The following is a 14984-nucleotide window of genomic DNA, read 5'->3' on the forward strand; positions in this document are numbered from 1 at the left end:
TTGCCTAATAGATATTTCAAAATCTTCTTGACTACTAACCCTGAATTTGTTTGGTTTATGCTAAAAGCCCTTCCTAGGGATGTTTTGAAAACTCTCAACCATAAACTACTGCTAAAAGGAACAAACAGCTGACTGCTGACTCTGGAGCCAGGGCCTCACCCTTTGTCTTACCCTACCAAGCTGATTCAGACATGTAAACAGGCTTCTTACTGGCCCTTCCTTGTGTGTGCTCATGTCCATCCTCTGTCTTAGGAACTTAGCCCATGGTGCTAAGCCTGGCTGCTTGTGCTTTGGAATTGAGAGTAGGAGATGCAAAGGTTTAATGCAGCTGTATCTGTAGTGGGGGTTCCTGTACATGTGCTTCCTGGCACTCTTCAACCAGATTCAAAAACCTGTAATACTGGAAATCAAGTCACAAACCAGAATGTCCCATGGGATGAAAATAGGAGAAGTCAAGCATGTTGCCAGTGTCCTAGACCTCTGCAGAAGGCAAACTGAAACTCTTCTATCCCACAGCAGCATATGCTCTTTATATACCCACCAATTTTGTGTCACCAACGTTCTCTTAATTTTACAGGAGAAAGTAAAGCCAGCACAAGCACCATCTACCTTTAATGAAGAAGAAAAGGAGGAAAAGGAAGATCTGGCAGATAAAGCAGCCAAGTCTAACCAGATAGAAGATACATTGTGGGGCTTAGAAGAGACTGAAGCAACTCCTGTGCCTAGGGGAACAGATGTTGCAGGGAAGCAAACAAAGGAAAAAGTGAGGGATTTTCTTACGTTAATCTGAAATTTGGTAAAGATTAGGTTAAAGAAAACCCATAATCTAACAGTGCTGCTCCGGAACAAATATTTTTCTGGGTTCCCTCTTCTGTTGCTAAGGACAGAGTAACTCTGTCTCCATTTAGCAAAATCACTTGTCTGTCAAACAGCAAATTGATTAAATGCCATTTAAAAGTTGTTTTCTAACCTAACGTCTGTGAGAGGTTTGTTTATTTTTGGGGAAGGGGATGGGCAGAATCTGTTTCATTTTTTCTTCAGAGTAGGTTGGGTAATCTTTACTCACATGAACAGAGCTTTCTTTTAAAAGAGGAAAGCCTAATGTGTAGGCTTTTCTTCAAGCTCAGTAACTTTTTTTCAACATAATGTCTGATGAGTTATGAAGTGGTTAAGTGTTATCCTGGTAGCTGTGGCTTTCAGCATTGTGAATTTCTGCTGGGCAATACTGTTACAGAACAGTATTGATGTGCATTGTTAAGTGTATTACTGCAGAAGTTTCAGCAGAACTGATCGTGGGAATGGTCTTACTCGAGTGGTTGCTGGGGAATCAGCAGCGGATGAGTTTCCATAGTAGTTATCATGCTTTGCACTTTCCTGAGCACATTCAAGGTTCAAGTAGTGCTGTTCACTGTAAAGAATCCCAGGTGGTATGAACTAGATAACTTGGAGATAATGGCAAAGCTGTTTAATGCATCCTTGTGGTGCATGGGCAGTCTGACATACAGATGAGGAGCAAACCTTATGCATGAGTTGAATACAGTTGCCTGCTTGGTAATGGATTGCAGAACTCTGACCACTGCTGGTATTTAACCAAGAATGCTTAGTGGGTTTTTTGGGCAAACTTGAAATAAATAACAGGCTAATGTGTAATTTATTTTTTTTTTTGGTGGAGCCTTTTGCAGCAATATCCTCAGAGCCAGCTGGCAATTCAGATCTGTTTGCAACATCCCCACCAGCTCTGGAGAAAGATGTCAAGAGCCAAGCTAAAAAAGTGTTGAGCCTGTTTGAGGAGGAGGAAGAAGAGAGGCTGGATGATGACAGTGGCATAAAAAATGCACAGAAAGAAATTGGTGTGGTGAGTATAGGGAAGTTCTTGAACACTAGGAAATAGTATTTCTACCTCTACTACTCCAGGCAAGGGTGTAGTTTTTAGCCCTTCCTTTTCTTCATGCCATGGAAGCTAATGTTTCTCAGTTTCTAGACTTCCAGATTCTTGGGTGAGAAATTAAGCCTGCTCTTCCTCATGATCCTGAATCCCTTTGTGAATTTTCCTGTCCCACTAACTCAAAAGCCTTTTGCTGCATGCTAGTATGAAAAGAAATTTTGTACAGATGTTTTGGTGCAGCTACTTGATGTCTGCTATACAGAGCTGACTCCTCAGTTGCTCCTCAAAGGTCAGAGGTAATAGGAAGTAGAAGGTTGTAGAGTTTTAAGGCTGTAGTTTATCCCTTTATTTTCATTATATTGTTGCAGTTTGCTTGCTGCATATATGCCTGCAGACTTAGCTTCAGTAAGAATTATCTTAATCCTGTGTTTACTTCTGTTTTTCAAGTGTGTGTATTCACTTCTTTAAAAAGCCTCCAGCTGCCCTATTCTTACTGTCTGGCTTTCCTGATGTAGTGTATACCATCAAGAGGTGGACTTTTAATTTTTAGTAGCAATATCCTTGAATCCATGGCAATGTTCTTGTTTCTACTTAATGCAATGTAACAAAATTTTCTCTGTAAATTTGAAGTTGTGTCAAAAAGCACATACTGTATACTACAGTGTACCACAAGGTTTTGGCATCTTAGTGTGACCATGTAAAGTAAGTTGTCAACTCTAAAGGCTATGCACACTTTATTCAGAAGTCCTTGGAGCTGAATTAAATAGATGGCTCTTTGAGAAAAATCCCTGTTTATAGCAGCTTCTGAGAATCAGACTTTATTCTTCTGACAACTGCTCCTGCTGCCTGGATTTTGTGTCTGATGTCATGCTACTGGACATTGAGTCATGTTCCTGAAGAGACAGATGAGTGGTGAAACACAGATACTGGCCCTTACTGAGACACTGAGTGGAGCCTTTGTGTGAAAGTGAGACCTGGGTGCATACAGTGCACTGTGATCATAGGAGGGCATTGCTTTTGCTGATACTGGTTGCTTTGCCGGGTAGTGGAGGGCTTATAAGGCAATGTGTATGATTTCAACCTTTCCCCTCTCCCTCCCCCCAGCAAATTTGAAAGTAGTTCTTGCCAAAGGCAGACAGTATGTTCTGTTCTTCATTGTGAGGGTGTGCTTACTTTCCCGGGAGAACAGGGAGTCTAGCAACAATAATAGCTTTACAGGCCCTCAACTTTTTAAAAAAAATATATTTTTTTAATTCTTCTTTGAAAAGGTAGCTTAAAAAGATAATTAAAGAGATTCTCTTCCTCTCACTTCTATGTCCTGCACCCTTAGCAGAAATTTTAAAGGCATAAAAGTCTTACTGGAATATAAACCTTATTGTACAGTGCTGATAACATACTGAAAACCTTTTTTTTTTTTTTTTTTTTTTCCTTCAAAGGAAGCTTTACTGGTAAATAGTAGCAGCTGGATCTTAAATCAGCAGACCCAGATACATTGTGGCTAATGCCTTATCATTAAATCGAACTATAAATACAAATTGTAAGTTTTGCAGATTCAGTCAAAATAAAACAAAACTGGCAGTTGTAGTTTTATTTTTGTTACCAGGGTCATAGTACAGCCTTAGGTGAATTGTAACGTGTCTTATCACTAGGAAAATAACCTCCTTAAAGAGGGACTTTCTCACTGTGGACCTTTCTCCTCTCCTTTCAGGCTTCTGAGAAAACTGCTCGGCCCAAGAGCACCGGGGTCTTTCAAGATGAAGAGCTGCTCTTCAGCCACAAACTTCAGAAGGACAATGATCCAGATGTTGATCTCTTTGCCAGCCCCAAGAAGTCAGTGGTGAGTTCATAGTCCTCCTCTGAACCTCCTATTTAAAAACAGTCTTCCAAATGCACAGCCGACTGGTTTTTCTTGTTTGGACACAGCATAGAAGTCACTGATTTCCAGGAGGGCCAAATGCTAATATCAGTTCAGGCATCATGGGCTGAAGGCGATGTGCTTTGGATCTGTGACTCATCTTTTCTTTATTCTTTGTTTCTTTAGTCTGCAAACCGTGTCCTGAAGCCACCATCTGGAGGAGGCCTTTTTGGGGACGATGATGAGGATGATCTCTTCAGTACTGCTAAAACAAACCTTCCGGTATCTGTTCCTCTACTGTAAATGGCTTATATAAAAGACATTGGAAGGAAGTATATGGAAGGGATTTTCTCCTTATGTATTTCCACAAGAAATTAGGTGACTTCTCAAATCTTTTTGAGATAATAGAAATGGTCATTGTGACCCTGAAGACATAGGGAACAAACAGATGCTTTAGGTCTCCTGAAGTTGGGATGAGAGAGTTGGATTCTGTTTCTTTTTGTGTACCACTAGGACTGGTTTAGGTATAAGAGAACACACCTGAGCAGAAATCAGAGTAGTAGAGTTTGTATTGTTTAGTTGTTTAACTTGCTAATATTGCTTCCCTGTACTTCATGCATGACTGATGAGCCTTGCTCTATGAGTTATGTAATTCAAACTTCTGCAGGTTGGTTTGATCTAAGGTAGTGATGTGGTATTAAAATCCTCATGATCATTGGATTGTTTTTAGAGGGTGAGCAGCTGCACTAATGAACTAGACTGCAATACAGGTGGTCTGAGGTCAAAGTCTTACCATGCATTCTAAACTACTACTCTAAATGTATTTAGCTTAATTAAATTGAAGACAACTTTTACTTTAGTCTGTTTTCATGTCTATAGCTGGAAGTTAGGCTAGGAAGCTGGCAATAATTCCTGGAAACAGTTTCTTTGAGGACTATGGAGTGGATGGTCTTAAGTAATTAGCTCTTGGAAGCTATATATGGAGCCTGTTTGCTTGAAAACATAAAAATAGCACTGTTCCTTTGCTAGCTTTGTGCTTTTATTTTCCCTGCTGTCTTGCGTATGAGGAAATATGCATGCACTTGAATGTTTATTGGTACTCTCATTGTTAATCATTAGCATAGACAGCAAAGGTTGAGGTAGGCTAGAGGAATTGAGGGGTGGAAGGCCCTTACATTTCAGAGCCAAAAGACAATGCCACTATGCACTGCAGAATCGAAAGGTGTAGCTAGTTTTCTGTTCAGTTAAAAACAAGATTTTAAGAAGTTTTGCTTGGGTTGTTCTTTTGGGGGTTTGGGCTTTTTTGGGATCTATACGCCATGCTTTTTACCCCATTCCTGTTGACTTGGTGATCTTAATGCTTTCAGAAAATAGCCGAGAAGAAAACTCTTCAGACCAATGTTGGCCCTTCCTTAGAGAGCAGTAACCTTCTAGAAAGTACTTTAAGTGCCAAGCAAGATGAAACTCTGAAGGCAGCAACTACCGAGGCAAGTACTTAAATCTTGCATGCCTTGAACAGCATGCAAATAAAAAGGAGATGTATCATCCAGTTTTAAATAAGTGTCTTGGAAGATGAAAACTAATGCCTGGATTCACTGGCTGCAAAGCAGCAAAGCATGGCCGAACTTGTCTTTGGCTTATCAGCAGGTGCACTGTTACTATCAAGAAGTTTAAATACTATTGATGCAGTGCCCACACATATATGAAAGTACAAGGCAGTGAAGAGCTAGACCTTAGGTCCAGCTGGATTGAAAATGGGTCGTTGTTTCTTCTTCTCTGAAGTACCAGTGTCTGTTGGGGTGAATGTGATTTTTAAAGGTCGTCCTTTTCAGAAAGAAGATCAGGGCATGCAGCAAAATCTGTGGCTGTTGAGAATCTTATCTTGGAGATTTTATGATGAGCAAACAAGACTCCTACTGCTGTCCTTAATCTTGCAGAATCAAGGGTCTCTGGGAGACGTAGTGTGGATCTGAGTTCTGTCCTATGCCTCACCAGAACTACTTTTTGGATTTTCATGTGTAGGAGCACCTTAGCTGATTTGATTCATTCCCTGAGTCTTAGAATTGACTGTAGTCTTCAGACCAAGCAGCTGCTCTCCTCTTTTAGTCTAGTCTTCTTTCTGGCACTGCTGGCCTGCTTTCTGTAGAGGAAGACTCACTTCTCTGAAGCTGTGTGGTACAATTTTGAAGCCCTCTTAGCTTCCATGTGGGCTTCCTTGAAGTCTATGGCCCGACTGTAGCCAGTCACGAAGAGAAAGGTTAGTTAGATCATAATATGGCAATATGGCTTTAGAGAATTTTTAGAGGACAGAATAAGCAAGGACAGAGGGTAGCTGTCATGGTTTGATTTCACTGGTGGTGGCTGTGACCTGGAGAAGATGGAAGTTGTTGGGTTACTATGGCAAAGTATAATACTGGGTAGAAGGAAGGTGGAATGAAATGTGATAATGAAGATAGGTCCATGGCATGTGGGAATCTGAAAACTGAGTGACTATAGCTCTAGTGCTAGAATGTGATGATGACAAAGTATCTTCAAAAGAAATTGGTAAGCAATTAGCTGCTTTCTATAGATGTATTGAAGTGCAAACTATGCTCTGGTTGATGACAACTTGTCCACTTGTTTAATCCAGTGTAATTTTGTGCAGAAATCTACAGGTCCTGTTCCCATTAAAACCAAAGAGCCCTCATCTCGGATTGGAAAGCTACAAGTAATTAACTTTACTGGCATTTTAACTTTCAAAAAAAATAATAATCTTCCTTGCCTCACTGATGGCTTTCCCTAAAAACAAAATCTTATTGCTTCCTTACCTTACTCTCGCAATATTATTTTTTTCAGATGGCGTATTTTTGATTACTTTTTCTGTATTGCATGTTTAATATTATTTCCCCCTTCTGTTTCAGTCCTGACTCTGAGAAGCACTATTTACTCTGTTTGGGGGGCAGAGGGTGGGTTCCTCTTTGACCTGCTGTTCTTCTCAGCACTGTTAAGTATGTTTAGAGACTCATAAGGATATTTTCAGAGACCCCTAGGGGTAGCTTTGGGTATGTCCCTCTTCTGACATGAAATGACTAATAACTATCTATATCACACTATCACTCAAAGTCACAACCATTGTGTCCTCAGGCAGAATATTGAGCTGTGTGTTTTGGTGTGACATAATGTGACCATGCTGTTCCTGGAGCTATTATACACAATAATAGTGTTGACCACTCTACAGATTCAGTGAGACAGAGAATGTGGGAGACACAGAAGTTCATAGGTCTGAGAAAAGCCAGGCACTTTGGAAGTAGAACTTGAAAGCCCAGATGCTCTAGTTCTTACTGCTTCTCTGGAGCCGTGCTTGCTCTGGAGCAGTAGTAATGTGATCTCTTTTTGTGTGTATGTTTTTGTTTTCTTTGTTTTGTAGGCTAACTTAGCTATTAATCCTGCAGCCTTACTACCAGGTGCAATGCCTAAAGTCTCCAATGTAAAGTCCCCCTTACCAGTGCTGGACACTCCATTACATGAACCCAACGATGCACAGAACAGCGAAGCCTTGTCTGTGTCAGGAAACAGGGAAGAACCAGGTGTGAGCTTTGATCAGCCCATGCAAGCGGATACCTTGCACAGCGCCAATAAGGTAACCTTGGTATTTAGGGGGAGAGAAGAGGGGATTAAAAATACAGTCTGTCCTCATGCAGGAATTTGGTTTGGTATGCAAGTTCTGCTAACGGTGTGGTTTATCTGAATCTAAATGGAAATGTGAAAGTCTAATCCCCTCTCATTTCTGTGGATCACTGAAGAGAAAGTGAAGGAAAGTGAAGCCTACTATATACTTCTCTCCATAAGGGGCTTATTTTGCAAAGGCTTGATTCTGTGTCTTTTTAAAGTATATGTGTATGTAAAGTACAGTGCATTTCCCTATAGGTTGAAGTATCTTCGTATAACATCTTGTCCTACCCCAGGAGGCACCAACCTAAAAAAGCGTAAAAAAGGCATCTTGCTAGGCTAACTGTAAAATCTGTTACAGACAACTGCTTTGACAAGCTATCAAGAACTGCTGTATGTTGACCTTTACTTCCTCTGTGGATAAAAATGTCATGCTGTCTTGAACTGTCACTCTCAATTCTTTTTCAAAGAAAACCTTTGTTTTCATACAAAGCCAAAACAAGAAGAAGTGTTACAGCTTTTGACATGGCAAATCTCTAGCTCCTGACTCACTTGTTTTTTACTCAGACTTTTTACTTTATGGACTGCAAAAGGCATATTCTAATTAAAGATTTAATGGTTCTGTAGAAAAAGTAAGTGTGAACCGTGTAGCTAAGATTTCATCTGGGTGCTACTGATTGTATAAGTAAGTCTCTTGGGCTTCCTAGCAGCAACAGCAATTTGAGTAAGATAACTTAGAATCTTAACTTTGATTCTTTCTTTCTTTCCTTAATGCTGATAAGGTTGTTCATTACTAGATGAGCACAGAGATGACTTGGGAAGATGCAGCAGCTGTCACCACAATGGCTGACATGATCCCTTACTGATGAGTTTGAAGCTTGTACACCAGACTAATGCTTACCATAGTTGTTTCCAATAGCAGCATGTCCCACACAACAGACAAAGCTCTCTATTGTGCTACTTTTAAATAGATAGGCTTGCAAAAGAATAGAGTGCCTGTAGCTGCATATGATCAACCTTGAATGTTCAATTTAGTGCAGTGATGATGCATGTTTTTTTACAGAAGTAATCTCAGGAGAAGCATCTTGTGGTTCAGGTTACTTTTTTTTGGCATATCATTGCTTCTTCAAGCTTTCAAGTTTGAGTTTAAGCTGTAAATATGCAGCCAAATGCACTTTCTTCTAAAGGCTGGAATGAAGCAACCTACCCAGCATTCTGGCTGTCCTCTTAGAGAACAGTGCATGGAGCAATTAATTAAAGAGAAGAGGAGGTTGTACTGATCCATTTCCTACCCATGTAAATACTCCTGTCCACGTGGGTTATGGTAGAGGCTACAATGGAAACTTGCAAGGGAGCTTCCTTAAAAGCAGCAATTAACTGCAATAGGCTATGCAGAAAATGAAATTGCATGGAAAACATAATTAGTCATGGCTTTGACAGACTAACTGTACTGTAGAAGCCCCTGGATTAGCAAGCTGGCAGACTGACTAAGGTATTACCTAAAGCCAAGGGGCTAGAATGGCTTGCTGTGTTGTGACTCTCCACTTGCAAGCACTGTTGCTTTTGTTCACCAGTTCCACCTGCTGTGGAATGACTACAGGCAGCAAATCCCAAGTCCTGGGTTATTTTTCTGAACTTGACTCCAAACTATTCCAATCTTTAATGTGCCATGGGGCTTTTTCCTTATGTATAATCCTGCTCTGCACTTTCTCCTTTCTTGCAGACCAGGATCAGGGTTACAGGAAGACGAAGACCTCCTAGCAGAATGGCCCGACGTCTGGCTGCCCAAGAGTCCGAAGGGAGCGAGGAGGTGGACAGTACTAAAGAATCACAGTTCTCTCTACCAAAACAGACAGTAGTGAACATAAAGGAGCCTCTTGCTACTGAAGCAGAATCCAAGGAAAATGGCTTTCTCTCTGGCTTGTCACTAGCAGCTCACAGCAGTGTTTTGTCTGCTGGGACAAACAAACTCCTTCCTCCAGAATCCACAGAAAATGGGGATGACCTGTTTGAATCGGAAGACGTTTTTGCTAGCAGCTCAACGTCCAGACCAGCTGCACAATCAAAATTAAAGGAGGGAATGCCAGACAGTGTGGCTAACAAACCCATCAAGTGCAGAGAGAAAAAGCCTGATCTGTCTGTTCTGGGTGATCAGGACAGCAGTGATCTCTTCCAGCCTGTACAGCAAAAATCTTCAACAAAAAGCAGCCCCATACCTTTTTTGGAAGAAGAGGAAGACTCTCTCTTCACTTATCAGAAAACTGGAAAAAAGGAGTTGAAATCTGCTGTACACCAAGCAGTTGACCCTGCTGCCCAAGATATCTTTGAGGTAACGGTTGAAGCTGCCATGTTGGCTTTTTTGATCCTCAGGGCCATATTTAGACCCATCTACTTAGATGTTTAGTGGAGGCTGCCAAATAGGATGGGGTGTGCAGGATAGGTAGTGATAGAAGTAAACTGTCAATCCTGCTCTGCTGCTGGGCAATGGAAACCCTTTATTTGGTTGTTTATCCCCTTACTTGCAGCAGTGATTAAAAAGTGGAGCAGGCATAATACAGGGCAGGCATGTCACTAAATGTGCTGTGACAACATACCTTTTTCAGAGTAATGAAGTATTTGGTTCTTATCTGTCTATTCAGTGCACAGCAGCTCAAATAACACTTTAAAAAAAGGAATAAAATTGTTGGGCTGGGCAGCTGATAACAGGCCTTGGTGTGCAGTACTTGACCTGTGAACAATCCACCACTAAGGCACTTCTGCCAAGTGCCCCAAGGGACTCAAACTTCTCATGTTTGAGAATCGCAGAATCAGTTAGGTTGTCATCAAGACCAACCTTCGACTGACAAGCCCAAGAAGCCCAAGGCTGTCAGTCTTCTAAACATCTCAGGTGCTGTGTACAGATAATTTGACCATTCTCTTGAACTATGTTGTGGGTTGATGAAATCTCTCTGTGTTTTCTCCAAGGATGATATATTTGCTACTGAGGCAATTAAACCAATGAACAAAGTGAAAGAAAAAATGCCAGAGACTAACTTGTTTGATGATAACATTGATATTTTTGCGGATCTTACTGTAAAACCAAAAGAAAAGAAGACCAAGAAAAAGCTGGAACAAAAATCCATATTTGATGATGATATGGGTAAGTGTATGTTTAAGTAAATGTCTTTCTACTAATCTCATAATATTGTCCTGAATTGCACTCATCTAAGATATTTTAGAACCCTCTGCTTTCTTTTAACTTCAGCTGCTCTGAAATCTCTAGTCACCTTTGGATTTTAACCTTGGATGAGAACTTCCTAGATTTGCAGAACTAGCATGGCATTTAAATGGTTTAGGAGAGTGTATAAAATTGTTCTGAGAGAAAGGATAGTTTAATTTCTGTAGGGGTTTTCTTACCTGAAGGAATTAAAAAATTACACTTACCTGGAGTAAGAGACTAATTTCATGTTGTTATGGCTCTGAGACACGTTCTGTGTTTCAGTTTGTGCAGCTTTTTGTATTGTACTGTCAGATGAGTCACTGATATGAACAGTGAACAAACATTGAACAAATACGAACAAATTATTCCCATCTCACCTTCACTATTGTGTTGACTACCCTGGAGCCTGTAAGCTTTTGTTTACATCCATGGTCCCAGGTCAATTTACAGATACTACACCTGAGAGCAAAAGTTTGCCATGTATCATTTGTTGAAAAAAACAGCAAGTAGTAATGTGAAAGGCTGGCAAGCATACTCCTTTCTTCTCCATCAGTGGGGACTCTGAAAGTAATTTGATCCTCAGCTGTGTTTGTTCTCAGGCTCTTCATGTTTATAGCTGTTCTTTGGGATTGCATATATTTCTTTACTAAGACAAAAAATTCGCTTCTCTGGCTTTGGTTCTTGTCAAGTTTTCATTCTTTGTCACTAATTCAAATTGAATCTCACTTATTGCTGTTTTACTTGGACTGATGCTAAGCATTCCAGCCTGATAGAATGACCTGGCTAAATTTGTAAATGTGTTACAAAACTTGCCAGAGAATGAACATCTTGAGATTTCAAAACCTTCTCAATTAATATAAAATATGAGACTTAAAGGTTTGCTAGGAAGATATTGAAATATATATTGGATTATTAAGAAAACCTTAGTTTAATCATTTACATTTTTCATGTAGCCTATGCAAATGAAACAGTACATAGGTGCAGTCTGGGGGGATGGAGGCTGCAGGCTGTTTTCCTTTGCCCTACCACAGCTGTCCAATTGCTATTTACTGCATTTGTATTAGGCTTGTGGTAGCAATATTAGAAAAACCATCTCAGCTCTTTATCCTAGCCTCCTCACTGACCTTATGGCTGATGTCACAAATATCTTAATGTCACCCCTGCTAGCCTGCAAAATGGTGACTGAGCTTTCCTGTGTGTTAACAAATACTGTTTTCCATGGCCAAAACTTTTCTGTTCCTTAAGCCTTGTTATAAAATGAGAGTGATACCTCTACTGCTTATGGCACTCACTGTTCTTCCCCTTTGCTGTAAAGCTAATCCATGTGATAGCTTCTTGCTCTGGAGTGATGCCAGTAGGGGATTACTCTGTTTTACTGCCTTTCTAAACTGCTCTTATGCTGAAATGTGGTCCTGGATTATTCCTGTGTAATCCCTGTCATCAGCACAGTAGCAGACACATGCTGAAGTGGAAGTAGCAGCAAGAAGAGACAGGGAAACACATTGTGATAGACCACTTTGTGCTTGCCCTCTGCTCAAGGTTAAAGAAGATTGAAATACTAGTTTTTATACTCTGGACTAATAAATGGCTATTAATCTCTACATAGCACCCATTTTTTTAACAGAGATTCAAGACCAGTTACGTGCTACTTACACTGGCCTTGCAAATCACTAGTGATCCTCATATCTCAGTCTTGTAATTTTTTGGTTTTATAATCCAACTGCATAATCTGAATATCCTAAATTTCTTAGTTTACAGTAGGAGATATGCTGGTTTTTTATGCTCAGGAAACCTCACAGCAGCACTTTAGCATGTGTATGGCTGCAGCTTCATTTCTTTTCATAAGCACAGTCCTAAACACCAGCAGCACTAGCCACAGCAAGAACTGCAGGACTGTGAGCTCTGCTGCTGACATGAGCTATCCATGTTGGAGGGTTTAGTTTCTACGTGTTATCCTCCAGGAGAGAACTCTGTCTTAATGGCAGTGTGATATTTTTCCACTTTGTGTTCCTAGTTATTCGCATCAGAAGTGTTTGTATTGAGGAAGGTGGTGGGAGATCTTGATTCAAGACTGTAGACAGGCTTTTTGAATATTCATCAGGATGATGGTTGTAGCTGTCATCTTAGCAGTGCTCTGTTCTCAAGGGATTTATGTCGTGTTCTTTCTGTAGATTAAAGGCTCGTGGTTAGTGGATGTCAACGCTAGTTGCTAGCAACTACCATCTTTTCCTCTTCTGATTTTCTTTGGCAACAGCCTCACAGCTCTTGGATCTCTCAGGTTCCTCAGACTCTAATGTTCTAGATAAGAGGGATGTTGTCTGGCACTTGCACAATGGAACTTATTGTGGAGCTTTAATTTATTAGTACTTTTCAAATGCTTATGAGAGCTTGAACATGTATAAAATATAAGTAGTATATTTTATACTGTCTACTGAGAAGAAAAAAAAATTTCTTAATTTGACTTACAGCTAACAGCTCCCACGTATGTCCTTACAAATGCCTCCAGAATTGCAAGTAGCAGGAAAGCATTTGTTTGTCACAGAATGTCCTTGGCGCAGTCACCGCTGTGTGCTGGCGTCTCTTATCTACAACATTTACTTCTGTGTAGCAGTCGCATTCCATTAAAATCCATCTTTTTTTTTCTTCCCTTTAGATGATATCTTCTCTACCAGCCAAGTCAAGATACCAACTCCCAAAACCAGACCTTCCCAAACAGCCTCAGAAGCAAAATCTGAAAGCAAGATCCTGAGCACGTTTGATGACCCGTTGAATGCCTTTGGAGGCCAGTAGCCAAGGGGACTGTTGCAGAGAGGTGGCCTTCCTTATGCCCTGTTCAGTACTAATACTCTGGATTCTCTTAATTCAGTAGAGCTGAAATGAGATGGATGTGGATATTTAAATGAGATTACCATTTAAAATGGTTAGTATTCTCCTGTGCTAGTCTAATTCTGCTAAATTATATATTTTTTAAAGAATAGAGTAACCTCATGCTATTATGTTTCCATGGTGCCCAGATGAATATAGCCTGTGCAATACCTGCAATGAAGTAATCTATTATATAAAGGATAGTTTGTTTTATTGAACAGATTTATAGATAAAATAATGCATAAATAGTAAATGGAGTCTGTTAAACCTGCTCTGTCTGCATGTCTTATTTTCCTCTTTACCCCTTGCTTAGAGTGTGCATCATGACTTGAAAACAACCAAAACCACTACCATGCCTTGTCTGGGTCAGCTGCCAACCTGCTGAGTTAATATTAGGGTAAGACTGGGTTTGGCTATCAGGTACAGCTTCTCTTATGGAATCAAGCAGTTAACAAATCTCAGTGCCGGACTTGATAGCAGCTAGAGATGAGATATTTCATATTGGCAGCCAATGTGGTCTATAAAAATAACAACAGTTAACACTTCCCTGCCAGGAAGCTCATGTTACAAATGAGCACCGAGTGGTCCATGAGAACAACAGAAACCTAACGTGGTCTTCTGTTCAAGTTGTAAGCCACTAAATGAGATTTTTCACCTGCATGGATTTGGCAGAGTTTTGCAAATAACACCTTCCACAAAGTCCATCTGTACAGAGCAGCTTGGTCACTTGAGAGCTAACAAGCCCATGTACTTTATGCAGAGACTCTTTTGCACATTAAGGCTTGCTGTCTCGTTTGCCTTCTCATCCATAACACGTTGTAGGCTGTTTACAGGAGGTTGCTATTCTGTGGAATCCCTTTAACTGTCTGGTGTATTTGGCTTAACCTTGCTTCCTGTATTTTCTAGCTTCCCCTTCTGGAATAGATGCCATTAACCATACCCAGTGGTAGATACTTGCTCTCCTGCATGCGTACAAGGAGAGCAAATGTATAAATACAGATTGATAAATGTTTCTTTTATTATATCAGTGATTGCCTGCAATTCTGACTAGATGCTCTGCTTTTATGATAATGATGTACTACTTTATATCCAACTCTTAAGACTGTTCTGCTCTGTGTGAATTTAAAGCATGTGCTCAGAGGACTTCTTTAAGAGCAATTCCTACTTTCACTGGAGCCCTGGTTCTGAGACACCTGCTTCAATCTCTTGTTTCTCCAGTTGAATTTACTTTATCAGGCACAGTAAGTACTACAGCTGAAGCATCTAGCACTAATGAGGGTAAAGCAGGAGGAAAGGTTGGAAGGGATAAAGGAGAAACGTGATGCATTGATTTGTGCCATACGTGGGCCTGACAATGATTCATGTTAAGTGGGGGGGTAAGTTGGGAGTAGCAGCTTGGAAAAGAATGTGGGAGCTATTTGCAAATGGGTGTCTACAGTGAAAGTGCTTGCACTTTATTTATAGGCATTACATCTGCTTATGTCTCATACATGATTTGGATTGCTTCTTTACTCCTTTCTTCTGTGCTTAGA

The 14984-nt window shown here is 40.4% G+C and overlaps 1 protein-coding gene across 7 annotated transcripts in view; it reads left to right on the forward strand.

The window, feature by feature from the left end:
• The window catches only part of LOC116790031 (WASH complex subunit 2A-like), a 34936-nt gene extending 21213 nt beyond the window's left edge, over positions 1-13723 (forward strand). For 3 of the 7 annotated variants that reach the window (XM_032694580.1, XM_032694581.1, XM_032694585.1), the window contains 10 exons: positions 578-763; positions 1667-1855; positions 3594-3722; positions 3927-4022; positions 5108-5227; positions 6385-6447; positions 7147-7359; positions 9112-9717; positions 10353-10527; positions 13241-13723. In XM_032694580.1, the coding sequence (XP_032550471.1) occupies positions 578-763; positions 1667-1855; positions 3594-3722; positions 3927-4022; positions 5108-5227; positions 6385-6447; positions 7147-7359; positions 9112-9717; positions 10353-10527; positions 13241-13377 (1914 nt within the window). In that variant the 3' untranslated portion in view covers positions 13378-13723. The remainder of the gene's footprint in view (positions 1-577; positions 764-1666; positions 1856-3593; positions 3723-3926; positions 4023-5107; positions 5228-6384; positions 6448-7146; positions 7360-9111; positions 9718-10352; positions 10528-13240) is intronic. The other 4 variants (XM_032694584.1, XM_032694583.1, XM_032694579.1 and 1 more) reach the window with 3 other exon arrangements.
• Positions 13724-14984: the final 1261 nt, after the last annotated feature.

This window comes from Chiroxiphia lanceolata, chromosome 8, assembly GCF_009829145.1.
Source record: "Chiroxiphia lanceolata isolate bChiLan1 chromosome 8, bChiLan1.pri, whole genome shotgun sequence".
In the NCBI taxonomy this organism is placed as follows: domain Eukaryota; kingdom Metazoa; phylum Chordata; class Aves; order Passeriformes; family Pipridae; genus Chiroxiphia; species Chiroxiphia lanceolata.